Below are 20,325 nucleotides of genomic sequence, written 5' to 3' on the forward strand. Positions count from 1 at the left end.
TACAATTTGCGTTGGTTCCAATTTACCGATAGCGTCGCTCCTCGCTCTAATATTTGCACCAATTAAATTTCACATAAACCCAATTTACCTGCAGTTATTAAAGTTTAAACTATTCTTGGTTGCTTGCTTAAAATTATATCGGGAATAAAACAATTAACTGAAATATAGAAGCACATAAACCACAATTGTTTTCTAAAATTTTAATAGTTTATCAAAGGTATTATGACGCAATCATCGTTACATTTTTAATCCACGATGAACCTGCGTAAAACTTTTCATTTGTTTCTACCGATTTAGATACGTCGTTTTAATAAATGTAATATCATTTTAAATTCACCACATAAAGGTTCCATGTGACATGATTTGTGACAAAATTAGTATAGTAGGTGTTAGGAAAATGCATTTTTTTTAATGTTTGCACGAACCGTGTCGTCATTTTAGCTATTCGCCGTGTTCTCGCAATGTAACCGATGCGGTTAAAATAGAGCGCACGTTTATGTCGTCAATAATTACGGAACAAAGAAACCAAAGAGTATATTGTCGGCCGAACGTAAGAAAGTTGATTTTAATATAAATAGGATTTATTTCTACTAAAAAAATCCGGACGTTTTTCGACCATCCGGACGGTGACATTATCACTGAAAAAGGGGTATTTTTACAATCCTGCATTTTTCATTTGAGGGGATTAATTTTAAATGACAGTAGTATATTTCCTTAAAAATTATTACGCAATATTTCAAACTATTTATAGCATATTTGCATTACAAGGCAAACCGTCAGCAGGCTACCCGCAGTGATGTTAAACTATATGCTATACAACATATAATTTACAAGGAGCAAAGAAGGACATAGTGCAAAAGGTAAAGATTGCACAGAAATTTGGTGTGACTTCATAGTTTGAATTGTTATCATAAACTTTCAAACTTCATTTATTTGCAGTATACATACAAGAACTGTACACCGAAATAAGTTTAACACTGGATAATGATAGTTCTTGCTCAACAGTACTTTATTGTCTGCCACCTTTAACCTCTAATTACCTTGGACCTGACAAGAACGTGCAATTGCAGCCATTACAAATTTTTCTTAGTATAATTTTTATTCCTAATTTTGTTTTTACAAAATAATAAAGTACTAGTTTAAGTTCAGTATAGGTTACACTTGGAAATTTAGATTTAGTCATGTTAACAACACAAGATGAAATAAACACACGAACATGTCGTCCAAGGTAGCCCCATCTCCGACGGACAAATTGTCTGTGGGTCACATGTCTGAATCTCATAAATTATAATAAACCATATATACATCTATAATAAGTTTGTCGGCATTGGGCTGCTTAACCCATACGGATTGAACAACGTACAAACTTGTGTTGCCCCGAAGTTCAGTCCAAAGCACTGCCATAATCTTGCTTGTAAGCTAAGTGTGCTGTCTCTAAAACCAAGGGATCGAGCCTTCCTGGGGGTGCTTTGTGATACAAGTAACCTAACCGATTTCCATAAACAAAATAACCGTTAGCTAGATTAGCAGTTTGCCATTCGCATTTTCAACAATAATGGCACCTCTTTTTCATAATACTGTGGCTCAAACATATATCCACAATCACCATGTCTTTCCTCACCATCCTTATCCAGATCAGCAATTAAATAGGCACTTTAAAAACTTAACTAAATTAGTCATGTTGGCTCTTCAATTCAGGCTCAGCAGGCTGTACTAGCACTAACTGCCCTTTGTTCACTTCTCTCTTTGACCCTCGATGACGTCACGCACGGTTCTCGTCGCTTTCGCTCGATTTCGTTCACATCGCTTCAAATACAACTTTAAACATCTGTATCTCGAAAACGCGTGACCCGATCGTCACGCACGGTTCTCGTCACAGCAGCACCTGCGAGTTACTGAAAAGCAAGTGTTTCCGCGCATGATTTTGCAATTAAATACGAAAAATTGTAAAAGTACTTTTATTTTAATCTATATATCGTCAATACAACAGCCAACTTTGTAATTTTGGATAATATGTAGATGTAATATTGAGTTAAACCCTGGATGGCATACGGTAAAAAGCGATTTTGTCAGCACTTGGCCGGCGTTGATTGATAGATTTTTAATTATTTTCTCGCCTTGTAGAAAATGCTAAAATAAAAATTTACCTACAGAAGCGATAATCGATTTGCACCGGTTATACAGTCTTGGTTGTTTTACCTAAGTAAATTAGGTTAAATAACTTTATCAAATATGGGGAATGGTTCTTTTCTCAGCTTACCTGCGCAGCACCATGTGTCAAGATTAGTTTTATTATTGCTTTTGGATGTTTTTCTATAACTGTTTTGCATGTGTAGTAGGTATGTGCCAAGCCGAACTTGAATAGATTCAGCACGATTTTGCACTACAGCACGTGGAATTCACCGGCGAATAATGCGGTCTGTGACATACCACGTGTGTGACGCAAGCAAGTGTGCGGTATATATGTGTAGAAGACGATGCAAGATTATTGTTTTAACGGCGGAAAAAAATGGAATGTGAGAAAGAAACCGGGTCTGCTTTCTTTTAACTACGCTTTAACGATGCTTTAATTGTGTCTCTTTGATTATGCGTTTTAATTATTGCAACATGTTGAGTAGAGTCGACCGATATTGCTTTATTCAAGCCGATACCGATGTTTTGTAAATTACAGTTGCCGTTAACCAGGATTTTAATGCACCTAAAAACTTAACGAAATAAAACTGAAAAATCTGATATAGCGGAAAAAAATCAAACTACAGGCTCAATTACTATTAATTAGTTCTTAGTGAACTTGTAATTAATTAATTGGTTAATTTGTAATTGTTTTCAAATAAATTTTACCTCCCCTCTGATAAACAAACATTATATTTATCAGCGGTTTATTTGTGTCTCATGTTAACGCTCAAAAAGTCGCGTGAGTGACCGTGCGAACCCCAATCTTTTGTAAATTGGCACATCCCTAATGTGTGGTAATTGTGACGTTATCTAATACAATCAAATATCAAAAATTTTGATTCCGGCCGTCTTTGTATCCGTTTTTGCTACACACAGGGTAAAACAAAAATTTATTTGGGCCTTCGGCAAAAATTAGAACCACCCTTTTTCACAAGCCTTTCTCATTTTTTTTATTAAAAACACTGATATAGTCAAATGGGGTAATTAAAAAACTATAGGTTACTTAAGGCAGCAAAGGACAACCATTGCTAGTCCCAATGTTGTCCCATTGTTGCAAAATGTAGAGTATATATATTTATATCAAAACCAGACTGTTTAAAAATTATTTCTTAATATTTCACCTCGACTTTCTATTAAATGTCCTTATTGTTTATCAGGAGCTGGTTTATTGGAGAGCACCCCTTGTACTACTGTAAATAAAGTATGTGCATCTGGTATGAAAGCCATAATGCTTGCCTCCCAATCATTGATGTGTGGCCACCAAGAAGTAATGGTTGCTGGTGGAATGGAGAGCATGTCAAATGCACCATTTGTCATGCCCCGCAGCCCACCTGCTTATGGTGGTGTACATCTTCTAGATCTTATTGTAAAAGATGGCCTTACAGATGCATATGGTAAAATTCACATGGGAATATGTGGTGAGAATACTGCTTCTAAGTTCTCCATAAGCAGAGAGCAACAAGATGAATATGCAATATTGTCATATCAGAAGAGTGCAAAAGCAAACGCTGAAGGAAGATTTAAAGATGAAGTCACTGAAGTTACTATTCCAGGTATACAACCCACGAAATTAATTTATTTTATTATAAAAAAGTTTAAGAGTTTTTGACTTTTTATGTAAAATCAGATGCAAAACATTAGGCACTCGTGTAATTAAATACGCACTGTAATTCGATACTTAAAGAGAAAGGTACGCTGACCTGTCTTGTTATCTTTTGATAGCTTCACTTTTTTCATTTTTAATATTTTTTACTCTCGCGTGCAACACTATAGTTATAGCATAAGGCTTGGCGCTCGGCCAAGTTTTCAGCGGAGTGCCCAGCTTAGAAAAGCAATGCTCGGGCAAAATCGTCACTCACGGGCACAATTTCTGTCTGTCAGTTGTTTATTAGTTTTTGATAGATAAGAAGTTTAAGGTGTTTCTTAATGTAACTAATAACAATATTTTATATGGCTTCATTGACTTATTTGCAGTTACTGTTAGGAAATTGGAGGTTAGCCCCACAAAATAGCCTGCCAAGCTTAGTAAAGTATTAGTTTTTGTAAGTTTTCAGCCTGGGTTCAGATATTTATTCCTTTTTTCCATACAGTAAATTTTTACTTGTATTTAGAGTTACTTTATAGGACTAGGCCAACAGCAGACACTGGGGGGTGTGAGAGGGTACGCAAGCACCCCCAAAAAAATAAACAATAGAAGTGCTAACTTGCGCACTTAAAATCTTTCTCACGTGGGTTTGTCAAGGATGTGCGCACTTAGAATATCGTAGTTACGATCAGTAATTCAAATGAAACAGCTGACGTTAATTAAAAATAATACGTCATGTGCAGCAGGGCTTCATGGTCGTGTTAACACAGGGTAACCAATTTCCATTAGAAAACAGGAAGTTTCTGTATGCAATTGGTATAAAAATACATGCTAGGGGAAAAGTATTAAAATTGAAGAAGGAGAAGCAAATTAAGATTATTAAGTCAAGCAAGCTTGTCTATCTTTAATTAACTTTCGTTCGTTGTGAATTTGCTTCTGGAAAGTAACTAATCGCAAGAGAAGATCGTAGCGGCAATCGTGCTTTGATCGAGGCATGACATTGGTGCGTTGCGGTCCACAATTAGCACGGCAAGAGAAATTGTTGACTTGAAGCCAAAACGCTGTTCTTTGGAACAAAGGAGAAAAGATAATAATACTAAGTAAGCAACAATGTAGCTTGCCTATTAACCACCGTAAAAACCTATGTTATTAACAATTGTTATTAATATCATTTTTTTATAATATTTGTGCATCTTGTCCCACTGAAGTTTATGAAACGTGTGTTCTCTTGTTCTTTAACGTAAACTACGTGTTTTGTACACTTTTGGATTAAACGGGTAAGATTCTGGTACGCCTTTTCTTCTTGAAAATATCATTACCACTCGGTTCGGCAATCGTGCTAAAAAATATCGTTTTTACACACTTTGCTTGGATTTAGAAGGACTGACAGATAAATTTTTTATATAAAAATGATCAGTATTAATCAAAATAAATAACTGTATTCACGATGTTGCAAGTTATTATAAAGAAAAATGGTTGTTCTGCACATTCTCAGTAGGTAACCTTATATGTGTTGCTTTTCTTAAACACCTTTGGAGTGACGACCATTGTGAATACTAAACGTTAGGTATGACAGTAGACACTTATAAATGCTAAACTAAGACGCACATGGACGGTAAACCACGACGCACGTAAAGGGTAAACTAAGGCCCTCGTGAACGATAAACAAGACACACGGGAAGGCTAAACTACGACAACATAAATGTTAAGTAGGACGCACGTCGCTTTGCACAAACTATTTTATATATCAATTATTGCAAACGAGCGATTGTAGATAATAAATATTTGATAAATTATTACATTATAAGTATTAATTTATCTGTGAAAAAAACTGAAAAATCCTCCGTGGTTTCTGACATATCACCAAAAAAAAATTGTTAGCATGCCATTTTCCTTTGTAAGAGATAAGCCGCACACTATCAAAACGCACCGATGACTTCACCAGCAAAAATGTAAGTGACAATAACTCGAAATCCGTATCTTTTTGAACATTAAAATTGGAATAAAAGATTTTGCTTAGTAAGGACAACAATCTGGACACCAATTATAAATTTGACTTCAGTTGTCTTCTTAGTCTTGTTTGGATTTTACAGCGACTACAGGTCTTGAATTACTGCAAGTGAATAAAATATTCGTTCAAGCCTATTAGACAGTATTAATTCAACAAAATCAAGGATCTTAAAAGATTTAACAATTTAAAAAGTAGTTTACCTTACGCGAGACCGTTTGTTAATCTTGCTAGACTTAAGAAGGGTTTTGATCATGCCGATACTTGTTTGCAGTATACATTCGTTATCAGTTCGCGTCGCATTGTGTTTACTGGTTGCATTATAACTATGATTCTTAGATGAACATATTGTCTGTTACGCAGTGGCTTCTATTTTATTAAAACATAGGGGTTGCAACATTACACCATGTTAGCTGAAAGTAGGTATATGTAAAACACCTAAAATCATGCATGTAGCGTGTGCGGCATTTAGTGGAAAGGGTAAGATGTAAGCCTGGCAAGTTATTGAGGTTAAGTGCGTAACAAACTTAACAATATGACATGTAAATATCATTATATAATTACCAATGCGTTGATTATACAGACACACCGTCGCGATAATGAAGCACATCACAATACCGTGTATGACGTAACACTGACAGGTCCAGCATTGCGCAATATCTTACGTTAATTATCTGCGTCACAATATTGTTTATAATGCAACATTTGACTATAAAACTCGTAACTGCACAACATAAAAGTTGTTCGCATCACAATTGAACACGTAACAATTTAGTGTTGGTTGTCACTGACAGCACAATGAAGTTTTAAAAAATCCCCTTAAACAAATGCATCACAATTACATTTGTAACTGTCCTTTTCATTATATAACACAAGGTATTGAAGTGAAATAATGGGTTTTGGTCACAAGTCTTCAGTTTTAAATTAATGTTAAAAGTATATAATTTTACAATTACCATTTAAAAAATACAAATTACTAAAGAAAAAAAAGGCCAAGTGACATAGACTGCCCATTGTTACGTAATTTAGAGTCACTTATGCATTATGGGCAACATAGCTTTCTGTGGGAGAGTTCGCTAGCTAGTGAACGGGTCGGATCGCGTCGCTGGAAAATTACGACAGAGTTTATGAGTATTAAAAATGTGGTTTACTGGTTTAAACCTTAGCATATATATTGAATGGGAAGGACCAATAGTTGGCAAATATTTTCTGATTGGAGATTTACATAATTTCCGACTGGGGTGTAAAAGTGACAATATTGCATCTCTGCGTTGTAAGACTTCTATGCTCACAACCTACACACTGGAATCATCTTGATCTAAATATGTTGCACTGCAAACCTACATTTCAACATTATGGCTAAAACTGTGCAAGCTAACTTATCTTAATAATTTTGAGCTCTGTCAAAAAAAAAATAAGAGCTGGTTTGACATTTATCTCATCCACCATTAAATTTAAATTTCTTTGCTTTAATTTCTAATGTTTTGCATATTTCAAGAATGTCAAGTCATCAGTTATGTCAATCTTGGAAGTCATTCTGGTCAATGTTTTTAAATTTCTCTAGTCAACGAGAACTTTGCATATATGGTTTGCCACAACATAGTTAAGATAAATAACTACCTCTGCTATTCTTGACCATCTGTCCAGTGTGTTAATTTTAATAGCAGCGAAAGATCAAACTAAAATCCCAAAAGCAAGATGAAAACATTCATAATTAAATACTTTGAAACTTTAATGACAAATAAAAGATTCATGGGATAGTGGATGGTTACATATCCTCCTGGATTAGATGACAGGCGCAACCAGGTGGGCTGTTTTGCTGGCGTGACAGCTTCCTTTTCCGCAAACACGCACACAGCAACAAAGTGCTAAGGCGCACACACACGCATTGCGTTTAATATCACTATTCTAACGTAACTATTTTACGTCTCTTGTACTATTGCATATATAACGTCACTTGTCCTATTAAAACGTAACTAAATTATGACCTTTCATAATATAACAATCTGGAGAAATGTGCGCACTGCCCCACCAATGAGATCGAAACCTTGTGTATGAGCGTCATTGCTTGTTGGCGTAGGAAATAAAAAAAGACACATGCAGTAGCATACATTCCACACCTAACAAGCGTTGTGAATTTTTTCTTGTAAAAAGTGACGTAATGAAACTTAGGTTCTTGTGCGGTGTCAACGAACAACGTTTTTGGCTTTTGTTCAAACTTGGCCGGGGAATACTTTGTAATATCGTATTACATTTTCTGTTGATTTCAATTTACTGATAGCGGCGCTTCTCACCAATTAAATTTCACATAATCATGGTTTATTTGCATTTAATAATCATCAGAAACGGAAGTTATACAAAAACTAGAGATCGTATGAAAGCGATTAAAACACGATTGTTTACCAACAGTATCGTTTGTGATGTAAAAATCGTAATGGTTTATCATGTAATGGGCATTCTCACATAAATAATCTATACATTATCCACGACAGACATGCGTAAAACTGTCACCAATGTTTTATTCCCTTATACTTATTTGGAAACGTCTTTTTAATAAAGTAGTATTAGTTTTAATGTACCCCGTAAAATTGAATATATACTTGTGTGGGCAAGCAGCACAACCAATAAAGGGGGTGTTTTATCGCAACAGAGATAAATGTTGACTAGACATAATTATGACAGTCCCCTTTTAAACGCACTGGTTGTGCCACTGCTTGGAATGGACTGCAGCCATTTTGACTATTGTTTATCATGTGGTAAACAGAAAACTGGTGTTTTATCACCTGCATAATAGTTTATAAGTACAATCTGTCACACAACAAGCCACATACATGATTTCTCACTATATCTTGCATATCAGCACTTTGCTATACATGTAATCTGTTTTAAAACTGATATTCCCTTTACCAGCATATACAAACCACAAAAGGTGTAATGTTCCTTTTCAATTTGAGCCACTTTTTATTGTATAAATGTGATTGTTTACAAATTACAATATGTAACCAAAAATAAACTCAATGAAAATTTCTAAATTTATGTGACTTGATGCAAACAAACAGTTCAAAAGGGCATACCAACGAAATATCAAAATTTGTGTGTTAATCAAAACGCTCAAATGTGATCTAAAGGCACCATCAAAGTTTCAAAATACCAAACAGCTCTCGATAAAAATGAGTTTTAAAACTGCACATTCAACCAATGGAGTAAAAAAATTGGATTTGGCACAATGCATGGGATTTCCTATAAGAAAAAAATATCACTCACTTTGTTCGTTTCTAGTTTCTAAAAAATTGGATAAATTAAAATTTTATTTCTTATTTGGCATAACAAGTGCTTTGTCTTTAAAAATATATAAATATTTTATAAAACATAGAGTTTAACCAAAATAAAATTTGATTTTTCTTTAGATGGTTAAAAACTAGAAGTGGTCATAGTTCAGTGTCTTTTTTTCTTATGGCAGATCCCATGTTCAATATGTCTCACTGGTACTTGCTGTACCATTTTAATTAAAAAAAACAGTTGTTTTGTTGAACATTAGGTTTAAAAAATTTCTGAGTCAGGATAACCTGGTATGTAGCTAGGTTTAATTAAAAAAATAAAAAAAATAATAACAAAGTTTACAATTTTCTATTTTATCATATATTCACAGAGAAGAAGCATTTATTATGCCTAATCCAAAATAAAATTTTGGGAGAGAACTTTGCCTAAATGCGTGTATAACGTAATTTAGAACTAACATTAGAGACATAATCAAACATTAAGGATCTGCCGAACTGAGCCCAACTCAAAAGCTCGTGCCTGAGCATCTCCTTTTTTGACTGAAAACTGGACCGAGTCTTATGCTATTGTTATAATGTTGCACGTGAGAGCGAAAAATATTAAAAAGAAAAAAGTAAAGCTGCTAAAAGATATCGAGACTAGTTATAGCTTTCCCTTAATTATTTATCGTTCGTTGTAAATTTGCTCTTTCACAAGTAACGAATCGCATCGTCAGCGAATTTGCCCGTATCGAGTTACAGTCGGTGTCAAATTACAGTGCCCAATGTTTCTGTATCTGATTTTAAATGAAAAGCCAAGAACTCTTAAACTTTAAAATAAAAAAAAATGCTGCAACAGTTATAAATAATCTTTAATTAAATATTTTTTACATGAATTTTAAATTTTGCAACACTGGGAATTACGAAACCTCTCTTTAACCACAAACCACGTGTTCTGTATTATTTTGATTAGCGAGGTTTTTCGACTGAATAGCAATGTTATATTGTATGCTTTTCCCTTTGATGAGTTCATAGGTGCTTGGGCTCAGCGCTCAGTGAACTAGAGCTTTTACAATTTCAATACATCCCCATCATACTTAGCTTCAGGAAGATCTCTCATTGGTGGCCATTCATTACTTTAACACAACTAATTAACCTATCTGACAAATTTTTTTGTTTACTTTTTACACATGGTACACGTTGAATAAAAAGTAGTAACTAGTAAAACCCCAAGCAAACACTATTTAATGCAATTTCGAAAATCATATTGTACCCTTCAAATGCAAATCAACTTGTGACAACAGAAAGTTGATAATAAATATTAATAAAGGCCTATAAGCTATGTTGGGTTTGTCTAAAAGACATCTACGAACGATTGTTTAAGATAAACTAATTCTAGGTTAATTTAATAGTATTACACAGTTCAGTTGTAAATTGGATTTTTTATAATTCATTTCACTACACTAAATCCATGCTACATCTTTTTTGCATTTTATTATCTTAAATTAAGATGATAATTAAGATTTTTTAATGGGGTGTGATTCAGTACATGTATATGTTTTTTTGTTTTCCAGGACAAAGAGGAAAGCCGGATCTTGTTGTTACTGAAGATGAAGAATTTAAAAAAGTGAATTTTGAGAAGATTCCAAATCTTCGTCCAGTTTTTCAGTCAAGTAATGGAACGATAACTGCAGGCAATGCAAGTACTTTAAATGATGGAGCTGCTGCTGTTGTTTTAATGACTGGTAAATTAAATGGGAGTATGTAATTTACAATATGATGTATGGACATAGCGCACTGGCGCCGAACCCGGGGTTGCAGGGTAGGCCGGCCTACCTTGGAATTTTGCCAATTCTAGCTTTAATCATCCCACAAAACGCGACGCTTTTTATTACGCGAATGCGAAGTTGAACCTGCAGTTACGCGTCTGCGTTAAACCGTCTGATAAATATCAATACTCAGTGAAAAACTGAATTTGAATGACGTAACAAGTTATGTTTGTGACGATTTGGGTTTTTTAAATTCGTAACAATTTGCGTTTGTGACACTACCGGTATGTTCAGAATACGTATAGGTATCGTATAACACTCGTCGTTTCTTGTTTGTGACTTGCAGATTAGTAGAAAATATGTAACAAGTGAAATTAATTTATATTAAAAACGGCAGAGTAACAGTAAAAATATAACGTTTCAAAGAAAATTAAGAGAGAACAAAATCATGACCGATAGGCAGCGACCATTGCAGGCATTAAAGCAGTGGTTTCCAAACTGTTTTATGCACGAAGGTCTCCCAGGACGAGCAACTTATTAAGTTCACACAAAACGATCGCGAATGATGTTTTAGTGATTGTCGTAAGCATTATTTTAATTCACATTAATTACGAAGAGCGTGGTATTTCATGCTATATTCCCTACTACAGTGGTTTCCAGCTTTTTTCAATTGAGACATTGCTTTACGCGCAAACGAAGTATTTTTGCAAACTATCTATTATTATACTATAATGCGCATAAGTGAAAAGGCAAATATTCAACCTGTTTTCAAGCAGCTGCAGGCTAAATAATCAAGGGGATAACCGCTATTATGACGTAAATTATCAACGTGTGAATTGCTATTATGTCGTAATCAATTGCCAGGTCAAACAATTGCTATTATGATGCAATGAATCCACGTGTGAATCCCTACTATTACGTAACAAACATGCTGCTTGGTTGAAGAAAACATCGTAAATATACAGCAGTGTTTCTTCTGGAACATATTTAGGTTGTTTATTACAGCCTGTTACCCTCTTTATTTGGCAAATAACATTTATTTTACACGCAACTTGAGAAAAGCAGTGCCAAGTTTGTGTTGTGAATTCCCGCCGAAAAATTATGTAAATAATCAGGCGACTTTTTTTGAAACATTCACGAGCCTTCAGTAGTTTTGTATGTAAGTGGTACGAGAACTCTGCATAAACCAAAAAGTGGTACGCGAGAATAGATAAAATTTGGGAACCATATTTAGCTCAGTTCACAGCAACAGCTGAAAAAAATCCCCACTAGAAAGACCTTCCCTACCAACAATCAATACGCATATTTCTGGAGAGCCTAAGCTATTACTATTTTTTGCTAACGCGAGTTTGGTTTACTCCCTCTATCCCAGCATTAGAATACAGATTAACAAACAATATTGCTGCTAAACAAACGAGAATTTTTTAGCTGTATCGCATTCTAAACAATGTAGGCCGCAATAATCTGCTTTTAACTGTAAGCGTGTTTTAACAACTGTTGTTTTGTCGCTATATCCTGCCTTTTCGTCTGAAATATTTCTAAATCTTCGCTGCTGTAATCGAAGAGACAAATAAAAAAAGTTAGTATAATCAACAAAAATCTGTTCTAAGGAGCGCTGCTTAATACTTTTCCCATATTTCATTTACAATATTTTCCCTAGCCAAGCAGCATATTCATTACGAAATAGTAAGGATTCCCACGTGAATACATTGCATCATAATAGCAATTGTTTAACCTGGCAATTGATTAGGACATAATTGCAATTCACACGTTGATTATTTGCGTCATAATAGGAATTCACACTTTCAATATTTAGCCTGCAGGTGATAAAAAAAAACAGATTGAATGTTTGCTTTTTCTCGTTTTGCCATTGGTTAAAGTATTGTCTCGTCTACAATGAATAGTTTTTTCGCACGTGAACGCAACAAGCATGTGAATAAATTTCTGTTCAGATAAAGCTTGGTTGCCACTGGCTAGACCTATTTCGCCACTCTAGATTTCAGCTTTTATTTTGGTCATAACAGCGGGTAATCTTTCCTTGTAACCCTGGCGCTTCGTAACAAATTAATTGTCTACGATCACAAATTGCCCAATTCCTTGTCTAAGCTGCTTGCCGGTGGCAAAATACGCAATAAAATATTAAATTAATTTATGCCCGTTTGTAAATTTTGTCACTTTGCCGATTTACCGTCCTTGCAGTCTGGCTCGGGAGACGAGTGATCTTTTCATCAGCATGTAGATACGATAATATAGATAACGATTGCAACAACTTGCGCAATCTGTTACATATATTAAAAGCAGTCATATTGTAGTTGATTTTAAGTCACGGAATTTTGATTTAAATCAACTACAAACGATCTTACTTTGACGTGCGTCTTTTTTCTTATAGCGTTACCCGCCGCTACGTAACGAAATTATGCAAACAATTTATGAAGGGAGTGTTTAAGCCCAATCATAATTTTGATTTACTAAATAGGCCTATGTAAAACCACCACTATACAGCACAAGATAACGTAAATATTCCAACCGTAACGTGCGATACACTGGTAATGCAATGTTACGTCATAATTATGACGTCATATTTATTGCGCCTACCCTGCAATTTAGAAAGTTCGGCGCCTATGACATAGGGAGATCTAAGAATTTACTTATTCGCGACTGCTTTAACATTATTAACTTGTTTTTCTTTTAATTAAGTTAGATTGCTTTTGTTTTTTTAAGCTCAAAGTCAGGAAAATAAAAAACAGTACAGAAGTTTGAATATTACTTAAGTAATCTTAGAAATGAAGTGCAGCATTCTTCAATGTGTGCTGTTAGAAACACACAATGACCGTGTTCGGGTAAAACTATTTTTTACGAAGTCAATTTTTAATCTCATTCGAGATACTTATAGCCAGCGGTGTAAAAAGTGCCTATTTTCGATGCCACCGGCATTGGCTGGAATTTTTAAAAACTGCCGGCAAAAAACGGCCGGCGTGGAAATCCGGAATTTATTTACTTCGCCGGCTGCGTAACATTTTGTTTCAACTTACCTATTCGTGCAGTTCTGTAAGTTACCTATTCGTGCAGTTCTGACGTAACAAACACATTTATGTGGAGACAATGGCAATTGTGACGTAACATTACTAGCTATGTCGTATGGAACTTGCAGTATTTGATTGCGCCATAATAGGGGTTTTGACTAATAATACGTAACAATACGAACAAATATTCAACTCGTGTTACCGAATATAAAACACAAACAATCTTAAAGCACTATTAAATTTCCAGTAATTATTATTACAAAGAAAATCCGTTGTAGGTAGAAACATGCGAGTTTTTTAAACTGTAGTTCGTAATCGCCGATTAGTTTTATAGTTTCATTAAAGTAGCAATCCTAGTAGAGTATTCCTTGCTTAAACTAGCGTCTGTTATTAATTTCAATGTTGACCGGACAAAGCTTGTCGCGCTTAGTATTAATGACACTATACCGTATTTATTAGAAAAGCTCAGTAGCAAAACTTTAATTTTACGGCTAAATGTTTAGTCCTGTGACGTCGCGGCAATCAGACTTTGATCGGAAAAAGACGAAACATGATTGACACGTTTTTAATTAAATTCTTACGCTACGAATTACCGCGGGAGAAATGGTTGGATTATATCCAAAAGCCTCGTACATGGTGAAAGCGGCACACGAACGCGGGGCTAGATAGAGAGGCAAAATTTGACGTCAGAACACACGCGCCAGGAAAACTGCCGGAAAAATATAATTGCAAACCGGTATCGGCCGGGTTTTTATTTTTTACATGCCTGCTTATAGCATTAAGGAAAGCATTGTTTTAACGGTAAAGACGTTTGCATATGCAGTCCATACAAGAATGCAAAATTTTTTTTAAAAAAGTTTTCATGTTTGCTTATGCAAAACGTTAGTCTATTTTCATGCAAGTGAATAAGTTTACTAATTTTTTTAAGTAAAACCTTTTTGCTCCAGGTATAAAATAATTAAACGCTAGAAAAATATCCAGAAAACGGAAGCCTAAAAAAATTTTTATTGCTTCATAGGTAAATCTGCTAAAAAGTGTGGAGTGAAACCTCTTGCTCGTATTCTTGGATTTGCAGATGCTGCTCTTGCTCCAATTGACTTTCCAATTGTACCAGCATATGCAATTCCAAAAGCACTAGCCGCTGCTGGTGTCACTAAAGATCAGATTGCTCTTTGGGAAATTAACGAGGCTTTTAGCGTAGTTGCCCTAGCAAATATTAAATTACTGGAAATTGATTCAACCACAGTCAACGTTGATGGTGGAGCTGTTTCACTTGGTCATCCAATTGGAATGTCTGGTGCAAGAATTGTTGGGCACCTTGCATATCGTCTCGAACCAGGACAGCTTGGTTGTGCAGGAATCTGTAATGGTGGTGGTGGAGCCAGTGCCATTGTTATTCAAAAATTATAGTGTTTATAAAAATCCTATGATGTGTAAAACTGATAAATTTTGTCAGCATTGGATTTATTATTATATATTTTGATATTATTTTCCACTGCGAAGGTTGCCTACCAAGTAAATTTATTGCAAAGTTGAGATAATAAGTAGCCTAGTTTCTGTGTCTGATTTTAGAGTTTTACAAGTATGACCACACTTCATTGTTTCGTAATAATTTGTTTTATACTTAACGATACATAACCTTCTGTTTATGTAACTATGTAAAAATGTAACTGGCTACAGGGAATTAAGTTTACAATATATAGGATGAAGGTATTAGTACTTTCTTTGTTTATTGCTTCTATTGTCATCGTCCATGCTGGGAATAAGCATGCAGGAAATATCGAAGACAATGAATTTGCAGAATTTGAAGATTTTGATGATACTGAAAAACAAACGACAATCAATAATGGATTTGTTGGTAAGCAATATTTTGAGTGTATATGCATTAGTTTGTGTTAAAAAAACACAGTACTAGTTAAAGTTGTATAAACCTTACACAATTTGTTGTAGAGTTTGAAGCAGAGCAGGTTGAAGAGAAACCAACAAATGAGGTTGAAGATGTTGTGGTGGAAACAGAGGAGGTCGGTATCTGAGGACAATTTTTTAAACAAACATTTAACAGCACTATAAAAAATCATCAGAGTATAAAAACTCAATATTGTTTTGCACATTTACAGGATGAGGAGTTTGAATCTTTAGATCCAGATGAATTTGAGGGACTACCAGGCGATGATACAATTTGGGAAAATGACAAAAAAGTTGACAAAAATATTAAAAAGGTTTGTTAGTTTAATGCTGAAGCAGGACGTTACCAAGTTAACCAAGTTTCACTGTGCCCACCACTAAGCAATTTTGTGCGTGTTTGTTTTATAACCTACATTCTGACTAGGTCCAGCAATTTTATTAACTGCTGGGTGTGATTTCACATTACCCCTTAGACAATTCAATACTGTTACATTTTACATTATTCTTGTGGAAATTTTGTGTACATAGTTTAGACAGCCAAAGGATTAGCATTTTACTGGATTGTATGAAATATAAACGGTAAGTATACAGCATAGACATTAAAAATTAAAGAGATTAAAGAGAGTTTTCATGTAAATTAAAACATATTTTAATGCTTTTGTAGAAAAAACCCGAGTTGAAAATAGCAGATGTTCCATTGCATTTAAGAAGCTGGGATAAATATTATGTGGAAATTTTAATGGCTCTTGGAATTTTTGTTTATTTGATCAATTTCTTTATTGGCAAGGCAAAGAACAACACTCTTGCATCATCTTGGTAATCTTGACTTTAGAAATTATTGTATTTTTGTTGTTTGTTAGAACTGATAAAACCAGAGATACAAAATTGTCCACAAATTTTTTACAAGACTAAGGTTCTGTCTTATTCGTGGCCTAGTCTGCTTCGTTTCGATGATAAAGAAACACTCTATCTTTCTTTTGAAAAATGCATGCGTCAATGGGCCATGATTGATAAAGAAATACTAGCGTTATCTTTCTGAATAGTGCATGCGTCTGCTCCCGACTGTCAATAAATGAACACTAGATTTTTCTGCACTTTGCTTGTTCTCGATATTCAATAAAGAAACACTCTGTTTTTCTCTCTAAACTGTATGCATTTCTGCTTGCAATACATATAGCATTGTTGTGACAATAAAGTTGTTTGCGCATGCAGTCCAAACACGATTACTCTAAACAATTAAAATTTGGAAATTTAAATGCGGCCGATAAAAGGTAGTTGTCGTTTATCTAAAGAGAATAGAGGAACCTCAAGGTTTGGGAGTTGTTGCTTCTCAGCTAAGAATGGAGAAGCAACTGTCATCAAAGAGTTGTTAGTTATAAAATGTTGGGTGTAAATTTTTTAAGGTTGTCTCACCATCTTGATTTTCTTCACAAATCCTTTGCTCTCGTTGGAGATGATCCACAAAACAAAAAAATTGAAAGCACTAATGAACTTCAGAAGGAATCTGAACATGTTTACACATTATGGTGTTCTGGTCGGCAATGCTGTGAAGGGATGCTAGTTGAATTGAAAGTATGTAAATAATTTTCTTTTTTAGGCTGTTAATCATTTTAAGCTCTTTATCACAACTTGATGTTATTTCAGTTGTTGAAAAGACAAGATTTGATATCCGTGATTGCTCATCAGATGAAACCAATTAACGATCAGGTTACAATATCAGTAAAGATGACAACTCTTCCATCTCTTGTATTTTGTGTTGGAATAAAGAAAAGCATCACCAACCTCCACAAAACTATGCAAGATTTGGTAAGTATTAATTGAAATTTGAATAATTGGATATTCGTTTTACCACCTTTTACATTTAAGTAGCTGCATAATTCACACACATGGCATAAGTAACCATGAAACATTGTTTTTTTATTATTATTTTTAAGATGCTTACTAAGAAAACCTCTTTAAGATGCTTACTAAGAAAACCTGAAAACCTCTGCTAGCATCATAACAATAAAAATTTGTATAAAAATAGATACGCTTGTGATCTAAAGGTATCCACCAAAGTTTAAAAAAAAGCAGCTTGTGAAAAAGTCTGGCTGTGCGACAATGCATAGGATTTCTCATAAAAAATGGCAATTTAGATCGTTTCTGGTTTCTAATGTACTACAGAAAATTAAATTAGGTTAAACCAGCATTTTTTCAAACATAATTTTTAACACGTACCAACAACTTGTATTAAAGAAAAACAGCAGCTACTAGCGAAACACAATAAACATATAAAAAGTTTTGAAAAATAATAGGAGAAAGTGCTTTGTCAGCATAGAATGTAGCTGAAAAATAAAAACATAATAAAGTCTATATTTTATCAGTTTTTTAGAGAAAAATGGTTGGTCTGCATGTTAGTATGTTACATCATGACTCCGTAAGTGTTGCTTTTGTAAGGAACTAGGATGTACATGAACGCAAGTACAACGCACATGAACGCTAATAAACTAAGATGCACGTAATGGTCAAACTATGACATACATAAAGGCCAAACTACGACGCACGTGAGGGCTAAAATACAAAGCACGTAAAGCCTAAATTACGACACAGGTGAAGGCTAAACTACGGCGCATGTGAAGGCTAAACTACGGCGTATGTGAAGGCTAAACTACGGCGCATGTAAAGGTTAACTACGGGGTCTGTGAAGGCTAAACTACGGCGTATGTGAAGGCTAAACTACGGCGTATGTGAAGGCTAAACTACGGCGTCTGTGAAGGTTAAACTACGGCGTCTGTGAAGGTTAAACTACGGCGTATGTGAAGGCTAAACTACGGCGTCTGTGAAGGTTAAACTACGGCGTATGTGAAGGCTAAACTACGGCGTCTGTGAAGGTTAAATTACGGCGTATGTGAAGGCTAAACTACGGGGTCTGTGAAGGCTAAACTACGGCATATGTGAAGGCTAAACTACGGCGTATGTGAAGGCTAAACTACGGCGTATGTGAAGGCTAAACTACGGCGTATGTGAAGGCTAAACTACGGCGTATGTGAAGGCTAAACTACGGCGTATGTGAAGGCTAAACTACGGCGTATGTGAAGGCTAAACTACGGCGTATGTGAAGGCTAAACTATGGCGTATGTGAAGGCTAAACTACGGCGTATGTGAAGGCTAAACTACGGCGCATGTGAAGGCTTAACTACGGCGTATGTGAAGGCTAAACTACGGCGTATGTGAAGGTTAACTACGGCGTATGTGAAGGCTAAACTACGGCGTATGTGAAGGCTAAACTACGGCGTATGTGAAGGCTAAACTACGGCGTATGTGAAGGTTAACTACGGCGCATGTGAAGGCTGAACTACGGCGTATGTGAAGGCTAAACTACGGCGTATGTGAAGGCTAAACTACGGCGTATGTGAAGGCTAAACTACGGCGTATGTGAAGGCTAAACTACGGCGTATGTGAAGGTTAACTACGGCGCATGTGAAGGCTAAACTACGGCGTATGTGAAGGCTAAACTACGGCGTATGTGAAGGCTAAACTACGGCGTATGTGAAGGCTAAACTACGGCGTATGTGAAGGTTAACTACGGCGTATGTGAAGGCTAACTACGGCGTATGTGAAGGCTGAACTACGGCGTATGTGAAGGCTAAACTACGGCGTATGTGAAGGCTAAACTACGGCGTATGTGAAGGCTAAACTACGGCGTATGTGAAGGTTAACTACGGCGCATGTGAAGGCTGAGCTACGGCGTATGTGAAGGCTAAACTACGGCGTACGTGAAGGCTAAACTACGGCGTATGTGAAGGTTAACTACGGCGCATGTGAAGGTTAACTACGGCGTATGTGAAGGCTAAACTACGGCGTACTGAAGGTCTAAACTATGTTGCGAGTGGACGTTAAACTTTGACGCAAGTGGATGTTACACTCAAGTGGACGTCAAGTAGGAGGCACGTTGCTTTGCACAATCGATTTATATATGATAATTATAAGCATTTTTCACCGATACTGATTGTCGGTAAACATAAGTATTGGTTGATAATATTGGTAAATGGATATATCGGTCCACCTCTAACCTTTGTAACACTTTTAAACATTTCCATCAATATACAAGTTATAATTTTTTGTTTGTGTGGTCCTTTAACTGTTTATTAGTAACTACTTTTTAACAATATGTACGTAAATGTTGCTTCCACAGTGCTTGTATTGTGCTGATAAAGCAAAAATGGGTGAGAAATACAACCTTCCTTTAAGCATGTTGATGTTATCTGAGCTTTATGGGGATGTACCTGCCTTCATATTGGATAGTACGGTAATTTGTTACCATCATAGCAGGATTGTAAAAATATCCCTTTTTCAGTGATAATGTCACCGTCCGGATCGTCGAAAAACGTCCGGATTTTTTTTAGTAGAAATAAATCCTATATCTATTAAAATCAACTTTCTTACGTTCGGCCGACAATATACTCTTTGGTTTCTTTGTTCCGTAATTATTGACGACATAAACGTGTGCTCTATTTTAACCGCATCGGTTACATTGCGAGAACACGGCGAATAGCTAAAATGACGAAACGGTTCGTGCAAACATTAAAAAAAATGCATTTTTCCAACACCTACTATACTAATT

The 20,325-nt window shown here is 35.4% G+C and overlaps 2 protein-coding genes across 2 annotated transcripts in view; both read left to right on the forward strand.

The window, feature by feature from the left end:
• The window catches only part of LOC100177845 (acetyl-CoA acetyltransferase, mitochondrial-like), a 19,098-nt gene extending 3,601 nt beyond the window's left edge, over positions 1-15,497 (forward strand). Inside the window, exons 2-4 of the mRNA XM_002128669.3 lie at positions 3,333-3,728; positions 10,600-10,770; positions 14,836-15,497. Of these exons, the coding sequence (XP_002128705.1) occupies positions 3,333-3,728; positions 10,600-10,770; positions 14,836-15,227 (959 nt within the window). The 3' untranslated portion in view covers positions 15,228-15,497. The remainder of the gene's footprint in view (positions 1-3,332; positions 3,729-10,599; positions 10,771-14,835) is intronic.
• The window catches only part of LOC100185712 (coiled-coil domain-containing protein 47-like), a 7,711-nt gene continuing 2,868 nt past the window's right edge, over positions 15,483-20,325 (forward strand). Inside the window, exons 1-7 of the mRNA XM_002128648.5 lie at positions 15,483-15,675; positions 15,768-15,838; positions 15,935-16,036; positions 16,387-16,538; positions 17,126-17,294; positions 17,367-17,528; positions 19,897-20,010. Coding sequence (XP_002128684.1) covers positions 15,522-15,675; positions 15,768-15,838; positions 15,935-16,036; positions 16,387-16,538; positions 17,126-17,294; positions 17,367-17,528; positions 19,897-20,010 — 924 coding nt within the window. The 5' untranslated portion in view covers positions 15,483-15,521. The remainder of the gene's footprint in view (positions 15,676-15,767; positions 15,839-15,934; positions 16,037-16,386; positions 16,539-17,125; positions 17,295-17,366; positions 17,529-19,896; positions 20,011-20,325) is intronic.

The sequence above is a fragment of the Ciona intestinalis genome, unplaced genomic scaffold (assembly GCF_000224145.3).
Source record: "Ciona intestinalis unplaced genomic scaffold, KH HT001152.1, whole genome shotgun sequence".
NCBI classification, from domain to species: domain Eukaryota; kingdom Metazoa; phylum Chordata; class Ascidiacea; order Phlebobranchia; family Cionidae; genus Ciona; species Ciona intestinalis.